This window comes from Corythoichthys intestinalis, chromosome 17, assembly GCF_030265065.1.
Source record: "Corythoichthys intestinalis isolate RoL2023-P3 chromosome 17, ASM3026506v1, whole genome shotgun sequence".
In the NCBI taxonomy this organism is placed as follows: domain Eukaryota; kingdom Metazoa; phylum Chordata; class Actinopteri; order Syngnathiformes; family Syngnathidae; genus Corythoichthys; species Corythoichthys intestinalis.
In genome coordinates, this window is record NC_080411.1 from 26930889 (window position 1) to 26950811 (window position 19923).

The following is a 19923-nucleotide window of genomic DNA, read 5'->3' on the forward strand; positions in this document are numbered from 1 at the left end:
GAAAGAAGCTGGCCTCGTCTACGGATCATCAGTTAAACAGGGGTGTCCCAACTTTTTGCAAAGGGGGCCAGATTTGATGTGGTAAAAATGTGGGGGGCTACCTTGGCTGATTTACCTAGAACAATATATTTAAATAAATTTTAGCAAGCCCTTCTGTGTGTCACATTTGCTTAATAATTTTTTTTGTAATTCATAATTTCAACAATCTCGCCTTTGTGGCGTTCTTTCGAAACTTGGGCTCTTGCGAAATACAGCTGCTGTGAAATTAAACTAGCTTCAAGTTGCTATAATTTCTCGCTGCGTATCTTCCCTGTAATGCTGTCGTACATGTCAGCATGTCTTGTTTGGTAATATCGCGTCACATCGAACTCTTTGAAAACAGCGACTGTCTCTTTGCAAATGAGGCAGACAAAGTTGTTGCGTATTTTATTGAAGAAATAGTCCAATATCCACCTATCCTTGGAGCGTCGGCCATCACAGTCAACTTTTTTTTTTTATTGATTGTCGCCATTTTAGAAAATTGGAAGTAAAGGGTCACACGGGGTAATGTTGCTTAGAGTGCTGCTCTTAAAGTTTTTCAAAGTTTCGTGAGAATAGGCTGAGTTTCTGTGGACAAGATAGTTGTAGATATCAGAGTAGCAGATGTCAGGCAGAGACGGCGAAGACAGCAGGTCGAAAAATATCGATTTAGGCAGCAAATATGGATCTGGCGAATGGATCGACCGAAGCTTTTCCACATAACGCCTTTTTTGCAACACATCCAATGAGTTTACAGCGTCTGAAAGCACCGGGGCTTCCATGAATTGCACTATAAATTCCACGATAAATTGAGACCATTGAGAATACGGACACACAATGACGGACAATATGGCGGCACAACACAGCGATCACGTGATTGTGTGACGTTGGTGATTGGGGTCTATAGAGGATGATGGGTTTGTATATGCAGAGTTTAAATTTTTTCTCTTTTTGACTAATAAGTATACGTTAAGAGTACCGCCGCTTCAATTGAAGTGTTCTTGCATGTTTTTTCAGTTCTCTGTAAATGCAACTGGAACAGCAAAAATTGCTTTAGGGTGTTAATGGCGAGTCTTCGAAGTCAAATTTCACTCTCAGGTTGTGCCTTGCCATTATCCCATGACTAATTAGTTGCATCCTGCCTGTAGTAGTACATCAGAAACTGTCAAATTTGCAGGTGAACTTCAACTCCCCATCCCATATCAGTACCTAACATACAAAACAACGAGTGTGTGTGTGTGTGTGTGGGGGGGGGGGGGGGGGGGGGGGGTGCAAGTTATAGCCAGTGTAAAACAGCCATACATGAATGTGTCTGTGTGCGTCATGGACAAGTCTATGATTAGGTACGTTTGTTTTTAACCTCGTGAACTGGATTGTTTTCTAGGGTGAAGCTGAAAGATGGAGTGGCATTCCTGGGGGCAAGAGCCAGTAACCCAGTATTATGGACGGTGAGTCAGGATGTCAGAAGTGAAGGTCACAGAGTCGTGACCCTGCACTGCCGAAAAAAGGAGAACAGCTTCGGTCAAAGGTATGCCTGACTGACCTCGTCTGCCTTATTAATCGATATAAGCTGGATATACTCAAAAGTCAATACTTCTTCGATTTGTAAGGAGTTACAAAGAAAGTGAGCATGACTCAGCATTAATTCACTGCCCTGTCAGTACAGCATTACTTCTGAAGTGTTTGCAATGTAAGGTGTTAAGTGATAATGACAGTATCACCGAATTTTCAAGAAACAAATGGCCAGTCGTTGAACTCTTTCAGTGCCAACAACGCGAAATTTTGTCAACTGCAAACGAAATGTCGAATGCCATTGATGACATTTTTAGCAGTGCACACAGCTTTGTTAGTAAAGCAGTTAACAGTTTGCATGACTTTTGGCACTCTTGTCAATACAGACTTATTATTCCATCCTGTTTTAATAATCCTTAGAAAATTAAGAAATAGCAAGCATTCAAAAGAGGCCTACATATACAGTACCAAGTATGAGTACACTATACATCACTGTATAGAATACACATACATATACTGTTTTCCTTATTTACAGTGGGGCAAAAACATATTTAGTCAACCACTAATTGTGCAAGTTCTCCCACTTGAAAATATTAGAGAGGCCTGTAATTGTCAACGTGGGTAAACCTCAACCATGAGAGACAGAATTTGGAAAAAAACCAAAAAAACAGAAAATCACATTGTTTGATTTTTAAAGAATTTATTTGCAAATCATGGTGGAAAATAAGTATTTGGTCAATACCAAAAGTTCATCTCAATACTTTGTTATGCACCGTTTGTTGGCAATAACGGAGGCCAAACGTTTTCTGTAACTCTTCACAAGCTTTTCACACACTGTTGCTGGTATTTTGGCCCATTCCTCCATGCAAATCTCCTCTAGAGCAATGATGTTTTGGGGCTGTCGTTGGGCAACACGGACTTTCAACTCCCTCCTCAGATTTTCCATGGGGTTGAGATCTACAGACTGGCTAGGCCACTCCAGGACCTTGAAATGCTTCTTATGAAGCCACACCTTTGTTGCCCTGGCTGTGTGTTTGGGATCATTGTCATGCTGAAAGACGCAGCCACATCTCATCTTCAATGCCCTTGCTGATGGAAGGAGATTTTCACTCAAAATCTCTTGATACATGGCCCCATTCATTCTTTCCTTTACACAGATCAGTCGTCCTGGTCCCTTTGCTGAAAAACAGCCCCAAAGCATGATATTTCCACCCGCATGCTTCACAGTGGGTATGGTGTTCTTCGGATGCAATTCAGTGTTCTTTCTCCTCCAAACACGAGAACCTGTGTTTCTACCAAAAAGTTCTATTTTGGTTTCATCTGACCATAACACATTCTCCCAGTCCTCTTCTGGATCATCCAAATGCCCTGTAGCAAACCGCAGATGGGCCTGGAAGTGTACTTTTTTTAGCAGGGGGACATGTCTGTCAATGCAGGATTTTAGTCCCTGGCAGCGCATTGTGTTACTGATAGTAGCCTTTTTTACTGTGGTCCCAGCTCTCTGTAGGTCATTCACTAGGTCCCCCCGTGTGGTTCTGGGATTTTTGCTCACCGTTATTGTTATCATTTTGACGCCACGGGGTGAGCTCTTGCATGGAGCCTCAGATCGAGGGAGATTATCAGTGGTCTTGTATGTCTTCCATTTTCTAATAATTGCTCCCACAGTTGATTTCTTTACACCAAGCGTTTTACCTATTGCAGATTCAGTCTTCCAAGCCTGGTGCAGGTCTACAGTTTTGTGTTTGGTGTCCTTCGACAGCTCTTTGGTCTTGGGCATATTGGAGTTTGGAGTGTGACTGACTGAGATTGTGGACAGGTGTCTTACATACCGATAATGAGTTAAAACAGGTGTCATTAATACAGGTAATAAGTGGAGCCTTGTTAGACTTCGTTAGAAGAAGTTAGACCTCTTTGACAGCCAGAAATCTTGCTTGTTTGTAGGTGACCAAATAATTATTTTCCACTCTAATTTGGAAATAAATTATTTAAAAATCAAACAATGTGATTTTCTGTTTTTTTCCCCACATTCTGTCTCTCATGGTTGAGGTTTACCCATATTGACCATTACAGGCCTCTGTAATCTTTTCAAGTAGGAGAACTTGCACAATTGGTGGTTGACTAAATACTTATTTGCCCCACTGTACACACACAAACACACTGTACAGGTAGTTTGACACATTGAACCCTTAAGGCACAAAACAATTGACAGAGAGAGCTGACAGCAGGCCGAAGGCAGGGACCTTGGCGGCCTGATCCCCATTTATAGAAGCTGGCTTTTGGGACTGGAATGTCACCTCTATGGTGGGGAAAGAGCTCGAGCTAGTGCGTGACGTTGAGTAGTTCCAACTAGATATAGTTGTGCATGGCTTGGGCTCTGGTACCTCTCCTCTTGAAAGGGGTTAGATACTTTTCCATTCTGGAATTGCCCACGTGATAGAGGCCAAGCAGGTGTGGGCATATTTATCTCGAGTAGGGGGAAGAATGGAGCGGGAGATGGACAGGCGAATGCCTACACTTCCCTCTCCCCAGCACTGGTGTGGTGTCTTCTGTAATGCGAACCCTGTATTGGTTCGCCGTGGTAAAGAAGGAGCCAAGCCGAAAGGCAATGCCACGCTATTTACTGGTTGATGTACGTTCCTACCTGCACCTCTGGTCACGAGCTGTGGGTAATGACTGAGACGAAAAGATCCCTGATACAAGCAGGCAAATTGGTTTTCTAGTAGTGTCCAGACTCTCCCTTTGAGATAGGTTAAGAGTCTCAGTCATCTGATGGGATCTGAGTACAGCTGCTCCCAATCCTCATCAAGATGTGCCATATGAGGATGTCTGCATGGTGATGTGTTCTGTGCACCTCCTACTGGGACTCAACCCAGGACAAGCTGGGGAGATTACGTCTCCCAGCTGACCTGGGAACCCCTCAGGAGATCCCTGGAAGAGCCGGACGAAGTGGCTGAGAGAAGGAAGTCTAGGCATCCCTGCTGAAGCTAAGTGAATTAAAAGCACATTGATTCTCCTTCAGTCTCTACTCATGCTTTTTGAGCAGGGTATCTTTATAAATATTTTAGCCTTGAGTATTTCATGATACATGAACAGCTTTGTTCTCTGCAACAGGTGTTTTGTGTCATAGTGCTATAAAAAGTCAGAAAATACCCCAATAAGACAATGTGAGTGGAGAGTCAGTCTACTATATTTCGTATTTTATGCTCACTGTAGCAAAATTCTAAAATTTGCATGTTTTGCTATGGGGAATCCTGTCATGTATTGAGATCTTAGAGTCATGTATGACAATCAATGGCCGAACATCAGGTAGGGTTAATGATAGGCTAAATAGGCTCAGACATTGGTTCCTCCGCTAAGTTTGATTTACCTGAATATCAGTTAAAAGGCAAATCCAATAGAAGGGATAGACGTGTCAAGGGACAAGCGGGTGTTTTTGCGGTCGACTGACGATGTCTTTGAGATTAACCAATCGATCGTGATGGACATGATACTAAGCCCCTCAAGTTGAAAGATTTCCTGAAACCAATTTTTTTTCTTACCTGTTTCCAAAACAGCAAACATTCAGGATCTTTTGGTCAATAACAAAGGGTATTGTGTTCAAGCGAGGAGATGACGACCAACCTGCAGTTTCGCAACAATTCACTGTTGAGCGGGTTTTGCTCAAAATGCAATAATCTTAGAAATCTATTAGTCTGATTACTGTGTATATATACACTGACATTCTGGTGTAGGTTGGCTACATCATTTAGGAAATCATATTAAAGTAAACTTGAAACATGAAATAACACAACCCAATGGACGGGATACTCTCCTGGGTTTGTCAAGGTTGACAGTGATGAATGATAGTTTGAATGTCATTTGCATGCATCCCTTTCAAATCCCCTCTGGGGACATGATATGAGTCGTTCTGTACATGGCTGTTTAAATGAAGGTCATGTGTTTAACCTGGTATTGCATTCTTACATCTTTTTTCTAACCAAAGACTTTCTCAAGCACTCACATGATAATTAGACATACAACAAAACCCTTTGCTTTTTCTTTAATACAAAAATGCAACATTAACTTGAAAACATCACATTTTCTGTCAGAATGTGTATATTCTTTTCCAGACAGCACTATATGCAATCTCTGTGAATGCTGTGATCAGCTGTCAAAGTCAGAATCATAAGGAGTGTAATAACACTGCCTGGAGGAGCTTTGCAATAGTGGTGGTCTTCATGGTTGTGGCATACTTCCCATGACTTTAGGCTATATTTTCACATACGTTCTAAATCTTATAGAAGGCTCAAGGATGTGCTCTGGAAAAAGGGTGAGATCATCTGGTAAAAGGCACAGAAACTGCCAACTCCTTTGCACCAAATCTAAATGTGCTTCATAACAATAACACATTTTTTTGCCCAGCTAATCCCCTTCCGGAGAGGAGAAACTGTAGAACCATCATTCATGTATATAAAACGTCCCAATTATCCATCAATTGTTGGAAAGAATGAAGAACAAAGGTCATTAGTTTGAAATATGGGATTATCAGGCTATTCACTATGACTTTTAAATAGCTTTTTACATGCCTATCAATGATCAAACGTAAGTAGTCCTTTATTTAAAGGAATTTTATAGTGTTTACTTTGTAATCACTGTATTCGTATTTGACATAATACAAAACAAGATGTTTACTCACTTCCTTGTAAGTCCAATGGTCCCACAGTAAATATCCACGGTGAATGGGAACCTTATGAAACTCCAAAAAGGCGCATACGCCTCTCCCGCATACAGAAGGATTTTTCTGCAGCCGTTTGGCTGGCGTGATGCAAAAAATAAAAGTATTAATCCGCAAAATCAGCTGAATCCTTCGTCCTCATACACAACAGTACACTGTAGCGTGAAGAGGACGTCTTCTACCGTACACGTCACAGCGCCCTCCTCCTCAATGCGAGACCGAAGCCGGAAGTCACTCATTTTCCTGGCGCGAGATTCAAAAAACTAAATAAATATAGCGATCGCTTCCACACACATACAAGCGATCCATATCATTCAGGAGCATAAAATACCGCGTGTATTATGAAATAAACATGCTTTTTCGTGTCACAAGCACTTTAAAGCACTATTTTCGTAGATTGTGCTCGTGTGCTTTGGTGCAAAACTAGGGCTGTCAAACGATTAAAATTTTTAATCGAGTTAATTACAGCTTAAAAATTAATTAATCGTAATTAATCGCAATTAATCGCAATTCAAACCATCTATAAAATATACCATATTTTTCTGTAAATTATTGTTGGAATGAAAAGATAAGACACAAAACGGATATATACATTCAACATACGGTACATAAGTACTGTATTTGTTTATTATGACCATAAATCAACAAGATGGCATTAACATTATTAACATTCTCTTAAAGCGATCCATGAATAGAGAGACTTGTAGTTCTTAAAGGATAAATGTTAGTACATGTTATAGACATTTTATATTAAAACCCCTCTTAATGTTTTCGTTTTATTAAAATTTGTAAAATTTTCAATCAAAAAATAAACTAGTAGCTCGCCATTGTTGATGTCATTACACCATGCTCACTCCCCAAACCCATAAAATCATTTGGACCCAAGCGCCAGCAGAGGGCGCCAAATAACAAAAAACAAGTAACAAGCGGACATTACACTTCTGTCATTTTAATCTGAGCGGGCCATGTGCGTTAATTGCGTCAAATATTTTAACGTGATTAATTTAAAAAATTAATTACAGCCCGTTAACGCGATAATTTTGACAGCCCTATGCAAAACATTACCTTAGTGTATTTCCGGACGAGGGCAGGCTATGCCACACCTTTTCAGGACTTCAAGACAAGTTTCCTGAACGAAACATGGGCGGCGCCATCTTGGAAAATTTCTGCTTCGAACTTCCGGGTTAGAGAAAAACCTCATAAATTGCGGTTGAAGTAAGCAGTGTGTTGACATAGTTAAAACTGCAAAATAAAGCCAGAGGAACCCATGGAATCTCCAAAAATATATTCAGCATGGTGTAGATAAGACAAACCTGTAGATGAGATAGTATGATTGTTCTTCGTTGATCATTCGTGGACAAAATTATAACAACCTGTCAGCCTGTGTTGACGTGAGGTATGGATTGATACGCCGGCCACTTGAGTGACCAAAATGAGGTGAAATTACAAATTGTATTACATTTGCCGAATGCAGAAGGGCTGACACGGATTTTGTTGTTACAAGTAAATACTACAAGGTATGTACAAATCAACAAAAATAGTATGTCATTCTTTTTTATTGCAGATATTGATCGCAATAAAACATTTGGACAACATGATTCAATTTTTTGTTTCATTTAAAACGATTGGTGCATGTGCAAAACAGGTCAATAAATCAAAATTTATAAAATTATTGCAAAAATAGCATACGAGAATGTGATATCAGACAGCAGAGCTCCGTCGCCTCGTCAACTTTCACACTACATTACGGCCTCCAGACGTGCCTTCTCAGGCTGTCCTCGGTAATTCCAGCTCCAATAGCGGATCTTTTACTGCAGCAAAGTTAAAAAGCTCGTAGTTGGATCTCGGGATCGAGCTGCGATCCGCTGCGAGGCGAGCCACCACCTCCAGCCTCTCGGCCGCTCCCGGGTAGAACGACCTAGTCTCAATATATGTCTAACGACGTACGGTAAGTGTTGCTGTGAGGCACATCAACTTATCTTGCCGAACAGCGTTTTCCACCTGTAAACAAATGAACAAAAAACACTCGCATTTATGCCTTGACATAATTTTGTCATCTACACCTATTGATTAGCAACAGGCTAGCAGCAGATACTGTAGTTGTCGTAAAAAATATTATAGATCATCATGATTACAATCATCATCGTAATAACAATATCAAAGGCAACTAGTCGTTTGATGAGTGTTTTCCGAAATTTCCAGGTTCGCGGTGAATCTGTAACAGACACACTTTTGCTCAATAGACAATGTTTATTGATTAGAAAATGCAGAATAAATGAGATTTATTGATTACAATCCCACAAGAGCAAGCAAACAAGTATCAACAAATGTCAACGATGACGCTAGACTTGAGTTTGTCAACCCAGAATCCCCGCGTTACCGTTACAGCAAAATGAAATGTCCCTTAGCAATGAAAATCTCTCACCGTGACAAATGAGTGGGGAGCCAACACACTCCGGTAAGGCGGCGAAGGAACAAAGCCAGGCGATCCATATTTGACCCGCTGGCGGACTTCACGGGTCGCCTGGAAATGTCTGTTTTTTTGTAGGGACGTGCCCCGCGGAGGTGGAGAGGCCAAACTCAGTCTCCGAGCGGCGCGGCCCTGCCCAATGACAATTATTAAAGCTACTTTTGGTTCAGCCCCCTTGAAAAAGGGCTTTTACCATGGGACAAATGAGCTGTGCTGCATCAGATGCAACAAATGGTAAATATTATGGGTAATCTCGTGAGATTCCCTACTCAAGCGCGTCTCCTAACTATGGGAACAAGGTGAAAAACAATACAAGTTTTTCACAGCATACATCATAAAGGCATAAAAGGCATAATGTAATATTTTCCCCCATCATTGAGCAAAATTTTAGCTTCAGTATTTTTTTAGCACCGGACACAGGTGCAGGTATTTTGCAGGAACTTTTCAGGTTCCTGATGGTGTTTCCATCCACTGCCAAAGACAATAAAATACGATAGTATTTTACTTTGGTCACCTTTGGCCATTTCTTAATGTTGCCTTCACATGTCGAGATGGCAGACGGATGCGACATTTCCAGATCGTGTTTTTTCAGGGTTTTTAGTGAGTTATGTCACTCCAGCGCCATTGAAGTCAATGGTAAAAAATTTGAAAATGGAAATCGCTTACAGAAATGCGGAAGTACCTCGGAAACTTGTCTATAGATCTGTCTATGACAGTATTAGCATACCGGAGCCTGTGGGTGTGTCCTTGCAAAGACACATAGAGGAAGTGACCATGTCGTGGACGAAGGGCACACTTTTCAAGGGATCCTCTATTTTTAAGACAAGTAATTCTTAAAACATAAATGTTAGTATGAGTTATAATAATATGATATTAAAACCCCTCCTAATGTTTTTGTTTTAATAAAGTTTGTAAAATTATTTTAAGTGATAGGTCGCCATTCTTGTTACGTCGCAGCGCGTGACGTCACTGGCCCCGAATGCCGAAATTCCAGCTTGTCACTCGTTAGCTTTCCCAACATGTTGTCAGCTTCTACCCTTCCTATTTGAACCAGATCTGAAAAGTGAAGAGCAGGACAGCACTGTCGGTCGTTCACAAGACGAGCTTCAGGGAAAAATGTGTGCAGCAAATACCTGATAAGACAAAAGTTGGGCAAAACTGGTGATGCGAGAGAGTCCTGTTGGGAACTCCGGTTGGGAGCGAGAGTGCATGCTGTTGGGATTCGGGAACTCCAGTTTTATTAGCAGATATTCAAGGTAAGCATATTGCATTTTCAAACGTTTTCCCAATATAATTATGTAGATTGTTAGCATCCAGAGTTGTCGTGTGCTTTACATACAGTACAGGCCAAAGAGCACACCTTGTGTAATCCAGGTCTTGTACATTGTAACGCGTGGTAGCTAGGATACGTGTATAAAAGTACCAGAAAGGGGAGAAGCTTCCACTTATGCACATTTATTCACAAAAAATAATATTTCCACCTTGACCACTCTTCACTCGCGAGCTCAGCAGTACGCAAACACGCATTCCCTGAGGAACTCCAACATTGTTGTAAGGTCCACGTCAGAGTCACTGTCGTCACTGTAGCGTGCCATAGTGCTTTAATTATTTAGTATGATTTGGGGAAAACTCCCACGAAGAATAGTCAACAAAAAAGATAGCAATACTAATCCAAATCCGCGTTTTTTACTTACTCGAAGATCCAGGAATTAGACCGATCCCATGGCAATATCGCAGCCGCGATTAGGCCGTCGATTCCACAAAATAGACCGATCCGAAAAGCCGCTGTGGGACCGACAAATAAAAATAAATGGCCAAATCCAAAGCCATTATTGCAGACGCGATGGGACCCTTACTTGACTGAGGATCCAGGAAAAATGTTGGGGCGCCAGTTGTAACGCGTGGTGGGTAGGATACATGCATACAGGGACCAAAAAGGGGGAGAAGCTTCCACTTATGCACATTTATTCACTAAAAATGATAATTCCACCTTGACCACTCACTTCACTCCCCTTTTTTCCATTTGACTGGAAATTGCATCCAAAAGCAGCACATCGTGGCATTTTACTTCCTGAGTTTAGGCAGCAATAAGCAATTGTTGAACATGCTACACATTTGGAAAGATACCAATTACGTCATCACTGCGAGCCCGCAAACCATGGCGCCAACTATCGGTCAAAATATGGACTAAATATTATAAAATATTGCCATTGATTTAACATTTTATGTGTTTCTAACAACATATTTTACTTCAAGAGAACAATTGTAGTTTATTAGAGCCTACATGTATTTAAATCAGAGGATCACTTTAATAAAGTGCTAGACAAGCACTACCTAGTATAATGTGTCGTGTATATTCTGTAAAACTACAGAGGTGTGTTGTTGTTGTTTTTGTTGATGTACTTTGTTTATTCAGCATGCTTATGGCTTCAGTAACTGTTCAGTGGTTCAATGAAGAGGTAATTGATAGACCGCCTCCAGTCCTCTTTTCATCATCTAAAAGGTTGTTACAGCACTGAAAAAAATATATATATTCATGATGTACGTCGTCAACTAGTCAACATCAGCTTGACTGAATTTGAATTAAAAGGAATCCCATTAGCATCGACTTATAAAGCTCTAAAGTCATGCAACCTTAGTGTGAAAAGACAAGTGCTCTGGAACAGCTAATGACTCTTGTCATTTGAAGCTCATTTTGTTCGCAGTTAAAGTTGCGTAACTGCCAGACCGTGTGTTCAAGAATGAGTTGAGTGACACAAAATGGTGTTAGCGACATCACACAGAGATAGGTTTCATGAGATTTATTGTTAGGATAAATAAAGAAAGGACAGCCATTGCATGGAAAATTGTAACGAATTAATTAAAATGGCACTACATTGCTCTATGACCAGCGATTTAAACGATAACTGTGAAACCAAACAAAAACCTAGTTTGATTATTGACTATTGTATTTGAATATGAGTGGTGGTTCTCAGTACCCACATGCTCCCTTTCACATTTATGAATGGTGCACAGTGAATTAGTTGGCCAAATTATAGCCATATGTAATGTTACAGGTATTCCCTATTAAACATAATTACTCTAATTAAGATATACGTAATTCATTTATCCCTTAACTAAAAATTCAAACGTTAGACCAGTAAAGGCTAAAGCACAGGTAGAATTGAACAGGGAGGTGGCGGGAGGGGGGATGCTACATACAATATAGTAAAATTTGGGATTTTTACAATAACAGCGAGTGTGTCAAGTAGCAGCAGATTGAAAATCCTATGATACTGCATTGGCAATCAATACTCACTTGCTCAGTCGGTCACACATTCCCAATTTTACGGGTTGTGATGGAAACAACTGAAGGCTTCAAAACGTGAGGAGACCAAAGTTGAGCCTTTTTTAAAGAAATCTTTTGAGCAGGTTTTCGACATTTGAAGATAAACTATTGAGAAAGTTTGATTGGTGAGAAGGCTGTAATGCAATCTCCCAAATCCAAAAGCCAAGACTGAAGCTGATACAACTGATGCTCGTCAAACAAACAGGACCACGTAGCTTAGTTTGGGGAGACAAAAGCCATGGTGGATGCGTGCAAGTACATCCAAAGTACTGAATCTAAATCTAAAAGAATTATTATTTTTGAGAGATGTGTGTACCACAGATGCAGGTTTAACAGGTGTTTGTACAAATGGCACAAAATTAATTCCTTTGGGTAGCTGCCTACAAAAGGGTTTTCTTACAAATAAAGTGGGGCAGATAAGTATTTAGTCAACCACTAATTGTGCAAGTTCTCCCACTTGAAAATATTAGAGAGGCCTGTAATCGTCAACATGGGTAAACCTCAACCATGAGGGACAGAATGTGGGGGAAAAAGCCCAGAAAATCCCATTGTTTGATTTTTAAAGAATTTATTTGCAAATCATGGTGGAAAATAAGTATTTGGTCAATACCAAAAGTTCATCTCAATACTTTGGTATGTACCCTTTGTTAGCAATAACGGAGGCCAAACGTTTTCTGTAACTTTTCACAAGCTTTTCACACACTGTTACTGGTATATGGCCCATTCCTCCATGCAGATCTCCTCTAGAGCAGTGATGTTTTGGGGCTGTCGTTGGGCAACACGGACTTTCAACTCCCTCCACAGATTTTCTATGGGGTTGAGATCTGGAGACTGGCTAGGCCACTCCAGGATCTTGAAATGCTTCTTACGAAGCCACTCCTTTGTTGCCTTGGCTGTGTGTTTGGGATCATTGTCATGCTGAAAGACCCAGCCACGTCTCATCTTCAATGCCCTTGCTGATGGAAGGAGATTTTCACCCGAAAATCTCTCGATACATGGCCCCATTCGTTATTTCCTTTACACAGATCAGTCGTCTGGTCCCTTTGCAGAAAAACAGCCCCAGATCATGATGTTTCCACCCCCATGCTTCACAGTGGGTATGGTGTTCTTCGCATGCAATTCAGTATTCTTTCTCCTCCAAACACGAGAACCTGTGTTTCTAGCAAAAAGTTCTATTTTGGTTTCATCTGACCATAACACATTCTCCCAGTCCTCTTCTGGATCATCCAAATGCTCTCTAGCGAACTGCAGACGGGCCTGAACGTGTACTTTCTTCAGCAGGAGGACATGTCTGGCAGTGCAGGATTTGAGTCCCTGGCGGCGCATTGTGTTACTGATAGTAGCCTTTGCTGCTGTGGTCCCAGCTTTCTGTAGGTCATTCATTAGGACCCCCCGTGTGGTTCTCAGGCATGAAAATCTCTCACCTTTCGGCGAAATTCGCCGTTTTGAAGTAAAAAAGGATGACCTACGTGAATCGTGTAGATCCGAGAAGAAATTTTTTAAGGGGGGGTCGGGTGTAGGCATGTGCCGGTTACCTTCACGGTTTACCATGCTATTAAAACGTCGCGGTTACAAAACCACTAAAAATTTCCGTCATACAGTAGTACGTAATCGTTATTTTTCATGTGTCAAAAATGCAGCCAGAAGTGGCTTGGCGCGGCAGCGCTTACCCTTTCCCCTGTTTGATGCTGCGTGTCAAACGCAAGGCGTACTTTTCTGCAATTTATTGACATCGTGGCAACTGAAATATACCAAATGAATACATTTAAAACGTTGTACAATCGTATTTTTCCAAGTGTGAGTAGCTTCAACAGTTTAGCTTCATGAAAAAGTTCGCCAAAAATAAAACACTCATTTTCCTTTCAAATTCAATACACAAAGTTACTAAAAACTTACAAAGACGAATGATAGGCAAGGCTTGGCTAGGAGAGCAACTTCATTGAGGTTAATCACAGCCGCTGAGAGAGAAACAAGTTTGAATGCAGGGGGGAGAAAAGAGCGTCAAAGATCGTTAATTGGGACAGATGATCTTGTTCTAAGCACAAATTCACGTTCGCTGGAAGAGGAGAGGTCTCACTCCCAATTTTTTTTTAGATGAATGCATTTGCCAGCATATTGAATTTGGTGAGTAATGGTTTTAATCGTTTTCATATTTTGCGTTATGACAAGTTACTGCCGTTCGTTCCAGCTTGCATTGAACACTGCCAGAGCTAGCCAAATCTCTGGTGAAAAAAATAGCTCCCGTTAAGTTAGCGTCAAGCTTGTGTATTTAATGGTAATATAAAAGCAGTGTTGTCAGTAACGCGTTATGTGAGTAATGCGTAACAGTAATCTGATTACTTTCTTTCAGTAAAGAGCAATCTAACGCGTTCATTTTTCTAAATCCGTAATCTGATTAAAGTTACTTTCCTTGATGCCTGTGCGTTACTATTTTGTTATTGCCCCATAATGTATGTATAATGAAGAATACTGTAGTCATGGGAGTGACATCACGTGTCACATTTTCTAATCGGGGATGGAAAAAAAACAGGTGACGTGTTTTACCATGATGCGTGAGCCGTGAGCGCTAGGAATTTGCGGTCAAAACAACATAGCCTTGCTATCTCGCCAGGATGCAATTAAATAGGCAGGAGATATACTACAAACGGCTGCATTTGCACACTGGAAACACAGCCATTACTTCACATTTTTGTCCAGTCAAGATGACAAAAATATCTCCTTGCGCTGGCTCTAAAAGACTGTTGACCGCTAAAGCATCCAATTCAAGCACCACCTGGAATTACAGCACAACAGGTAACAAGACAGCCAGGACTTTTTGATACTGCTCGTGCTCAATCCTCTGTTCAAGCTCAGTTGTTGTTGAGGGTTTTGAAAGCTTAGGTTTAAAGAAATTCTACGTATCCATCTTGCCTCCTCAGCTGTAGTTTTGGCTAAGCAAAACAAACGGCTGTCTCTCAGGTGCTATAGTCACAGGATCTGTTCGAAAAATAATTTGGACCCATTATGAAATACTTTGAAGGATTCTTATTCATTTCATTCATTTTTGTTGTTTTATTGCTCTAAAACTTTTATAGACAACATTTTAATGGTCATATTCAATGGTCTATACTTTAAAGGGGAAGTTCAGAATTTTTTACATTAGGCTTAATCTTTGAGTTAGCCTGGGTTCAATTAGTCGCTGGAGTTGATTTGAACAAATTCTGTGCAGTTTGCCAGTTATTTGATAGTTTCAGGGCTTCGGAGTGAGAGCGCGAGTCAATGGTGGTTGAAATCAACTCTTTCAACTAATTAAACCCCTGCTAATTTGAATATTAAGCCTTATGTGAAAAATTAAAATTGTCAAATTCGCCTCATGTTTCGCCGACGGAGGACATTTTGGCAGAACGCCGGAACATATTTCCTCCACACCCTTCTCACCTTTTTAATCCCTGACCCATTTTCATGCCTGGGTTCTGGGATTTTTGCTCACCGTTCTTGTTATCATTTTGACGCCATGGGGTGAGATCTTGCAAGGAGCCCCAGATCGAGGGAAATTATAAGTGGTCTTGTATGTTTTCCATTTTCCAATAATTGCTCCCACAGTTAATTTCTTTACACCAAGCCTTTTACCTATTGCAGATTCAGTCTTCCCGGCCTGGTGCAGGTCTACAATTTTGTCTCTGGTGTCCTTCAACAGCTCTTTGGTCTTGGCCATGGTAAAGTTTAGAGTGTGACTGACAGAGGTTGTGGACAGGTGTCTTTTATACCGATAATGAGTTATAACAGGTGTCATTAATACAGATAACGAGTGGAGCCTCGTTAGAAGAAGTTGACAACCAGAAATCTTGTTTGTAGGTGACCAAATACTTATTTTCCACTCTAATTTGGAAATAAATTCTTTAAAAATTAAACTATGTAATTTTGTGTTTTTTTTCTCCCACATTCTGTCTCTCATGGTTGAGGTTTACCCATGTTGACAATTACAGGCCTCTCTAATCTTTTCAAGTAGGAGAATCTACACAATTGGTAGTTGACTAAATACTTATTTACCCCACTGTATATAGTTACTGTGATTATGATATTTCGCAGTTATGTACAGTACATATAAATAAGTCTCGTTCAAAATTCAATACCATCCAAATTTTCCTGTGCTATTCAAGAAAAGCCTATTAGGAGAAATTCAGCTAGATTCCATCACTGATTTTCCTAAATGAGTCTGTTTCCCCATTTTATGGTGAATGTTAGGCCATATTTTATATCCTTTTTTACATTTCTTTTTGAATTGCATGTGGTCCAACAATATTTTCACAGACAATTCTAAGAGACAGTGTATTACCATCAGACAGAACTAGAGTTGTCCGATGATGACTTATAAAACCAATAGCCAATATCACTATATTGTCCAACTCCAAAAGTCCGATACCGATATATACAGTTGTGGACTTAACATATTATGGCTAATTGTCTTGTGATACCCCACTCAATGCTTTAATAAATATAAATGTTAAAACTTCAAGTTTTTCCAAATAAACATTCTGTGAAAAATAGGAAAACAACTTGAACTGAAGTCATGAGAAAAATGCCTATATTCCACCACTATATTTATTGTTGAAATCATCCGTTTTTTTAGAGCAAGTGCAAGTTCAAAGTGCCAGTAAGGCACATGTTCTGTCCTCAATGTGTGTGTGGGTACACAAATTGACAGATGGCAAATAAATAAATAAATAAATAAAGAGAAGTTACACTTTACTGTGGTCAATTTTCTCTTGACAAGAGCACTGACACTTTTTATTTGTAAAACTGAAGACAACAAAACATTGTGTCAATAATATGAAAAAATATAGCAAAGTATACACCACGTGCAAATTTGAAGAGCAACTGGTAGTACAGCTTGCCAGCAATGCAATGATGTAACCGCATTTTACCACAAATGCAAACAAAACAAAACAAAATATACACATCTCCAATATACTACACAACGCTCATGAATATATAACAAAAGAAGAATTGACAAACGATGGTTGTACTAGGTGCCAGCAAAATGGTGAGATGGCAAAAACTGCTAAGGTACATTGGCTGCAGACATTGACATGACATGACATGAGCAAGTGTCAGTACAGGGTGTTTATGGTATACATGTACATAGTGTTTATGGGAACATTTAAAAATATGCCATAATAGTTATTTTTTTTATAGGGTGCACTGATTGGTGGTATTCATCTTTTTATAACTGTTGAAGGAAATTGTAATAAATGCATAATTCCCAATGGTGCGCTACTAGCTCATAACTGTCAAATGGACTCATCTTTTTAAATTGTTGATGTGTTTTTGGTGCATACATTGTAATGTTTTCAACTTTTAGCTGAATTTGTCAATTCCCTGTCTCCAGTAAATGGAGTTAGCCTTATTTATCATAAGACATCCAGCCAATAAGAGCCTGTATCCTCTCCGGGCCTTTTGGTTTTCATTACCCCAGAGTGCCAAAAGACGCTCTTCAGACAGCAATCCAGCATTTTTGTGCAAAAAAAATATGCTGATTGCTATCACTTAAAATTGTGGTCAGCAGTTTGTTTGAAAGATTCTATGCAAACAGCAAGTAATGCAAGGTGGTTTTTGTTGGTGCAACAGAGTACTGCAAATACTTGAAGATTAATGATAAAGGCTACATATCCGGATTCACGGATCCTCGGGTTATCAAAAATATATTGATATTAAGCATTGCCCTCAGTAGTGGAATTATATAATGTACATTTTGTCATTGTCTAGTTTTTTTGTTTTGATTGATAGTGCTCATTTGATAACATTAGAAAATATCTATGCCAGCATCAATGGCATTAATAATGCCAAAGGCGTTGGCTATGAACTTTATTCCAAATCAACAACCTTAAGTCTGTTTTGACCAATCTGAAGACGAGAGAAAGTCTGTTAACTAACATTAAAAAATTTTAGAAATACAAACAACTGTCCAGTGTTGTTTTTGGCAGCCATTTTAATTTTAGTTGTAAGCCTGAGTTATGCTCCTGCGTTGCAGTGACGGCGAAGTGACTACGGCGTCAATGAGCATTCGATAGTTCTGAGGTGAGGGAACGCGTTGCTCTGTAATTCACCGCAAACCCACTAGAGGGGTGTGGCGTTATGTTTGTACGGTTTTGAGGCATGCTTGTTGACTTCCTCTAGTCTATTTTAACGGAGAAAAAAAATAAATAAATAATGCAACATGGCACGCTTGAATGTGGATCTTTAGCTCATCAACATTGAACAAATGTTGATCATACAAATGTTGAGGCGCAGGCGACGCAGAAGATAGTTTCAAGGCGGTCTGTCCGACTTGTGATTCCGCACAGGCAGTTCTAGCCTCGGGTGGAAACCAGCAAGTTGTGGCGGCTAGCTTCAAACTGGCATCGAGCACTGAGTCCAGCGTTTTGTCCGAGGTCTGCAAAGCCCTCCAGCCCAATTTTTTTGCTGTGTCCTACAGCCAGCCAGTGGGAAGCCATAGCAGATTTCTGGCGGCTATGGAACTTCCCAAACTGCGTTGGAAGCCTTGATGTTAACGTTATCATAAAAGCACTGAGGGACTCTCAGTCAGTGATGATGTATCGAGAGTGAACTGTTGTTGAAAATTAAACATCAAAACAACTCTTTTGACACCAAACCTGTGCTTTATTCTTCATATACTTGAAGTGTGACACGTAAATAAGCCACAGACTCACAGCAAACATACAGTATGTACACAATAAATGATGAAGTGCACCAACCAAAAATACGATATAAAGTGATAAAAAGCTGGCAGTTTTTGGCCGACTTAAAAAAAAAAAAAAAAAAAAAAAAAAAAATTATTCAATCGCTGGCTGTCTTCCAGCCCCGTATTTTCAGCAATCTCCTCCCACGAAATGCTTGCCATTTGGCAATCTTCATAATGTCTTGACGAGACATTGTTGTCGTACTTGCTCCTTGTTGATACTCTCGTCGGCTTGGTCCATTTTTGCCTGTCGCAAAATCATGTCTGACGATGGCGGTGATTTCGCGCTGAACCGGAAACAACAGTATGAGCGGACCAATCTCAGTCCATTTCCGCCACGTCACACGCATTGACGCGAAGTCAGAAAATTCAGAAGGACCAAGAGAGGCTATGGCTGAGGGTCGTAAATAGGGTCTTCCTTGACGTCGTAGGTCTGACATGGTGGCATAACTTAGGCTTTAGTCTTAGTCTTTTGGACGAAAATACTTATTAGTCTTAGTCATATTTTAGTCATTTCTCAATGTGTTAGTTTTAGTCTAGTTTTAGTCTTGATTTAGTTGACGAAAACTAAAAAAAAATTTAGACTAGTATTGGTTGATGGATACACAAAGTTTTAGTAAAAAAAATAAATAAATAAAGGTTTTCAACAATTTCGAATGAACATTGACAGTCAAGTAAGCACTTATTTTCACATGACGAGCTTTATTTTGGTGAGATTTACACAATGAATGCAGTAAAATAATATTCCTGCTGTGGAGGGAGGTACAAGTCATATAGCCTGGTACACCAGACTCAACGCTGTTCCAGCTATTGAGTCTGGCCACCCTTCCCACGGAAACAATTTCCAGGGCGGAGCAAGCCACAGCATACAGACAGCGGAGTGGACCAATCAGCGATGGGCAGACGTGACGTTAGTAAAATGGCGACTTCAGGATGACGGACTTGCGCGCGGAAGTAAACATATGAAGAGAGCGGAGTTTATTCGACATGGCTAGCGCGAGACAGATTGTTGTCAGTGACTCGTGTCGATGTGTTTTGGTCATTTAAAACTGATTTTACCGTGGATTGGAACATATTCTCGGCTCTGCCGTTCACCGTCTGTGTTGCTGAAGGGACGACTTTCGACGCGCAAGAGTGACGTTGCTCGTGAAGAACACGTCACG

The 19923-nt window shown here is 40.3% G+C and overlaps 1 protein-coding gene across 2 annotated transcripts in view; it reads left to right on the forward strand.

Moving 5' to 3' along the window:
• Positions 1-19923, forward strand: part of si:dkey-112m2.1 (transmembrane protein 132C) — a 357076-nt gene that overhangs the window by 227586 nt on the left and 109567 nt on the right. For both annotated transcript variants that reach the window (XM_057818295.1, XM_057818296.1), the window contains one exon: positions 1403-1546. In XM_057818295.1, the coding sequence (XP_057674278.1) occupies positions 1403-1546 (144 nt within the window). The remainder of the gene's footprint in view (positions 1-1402; positions 1547-19923) is intronic.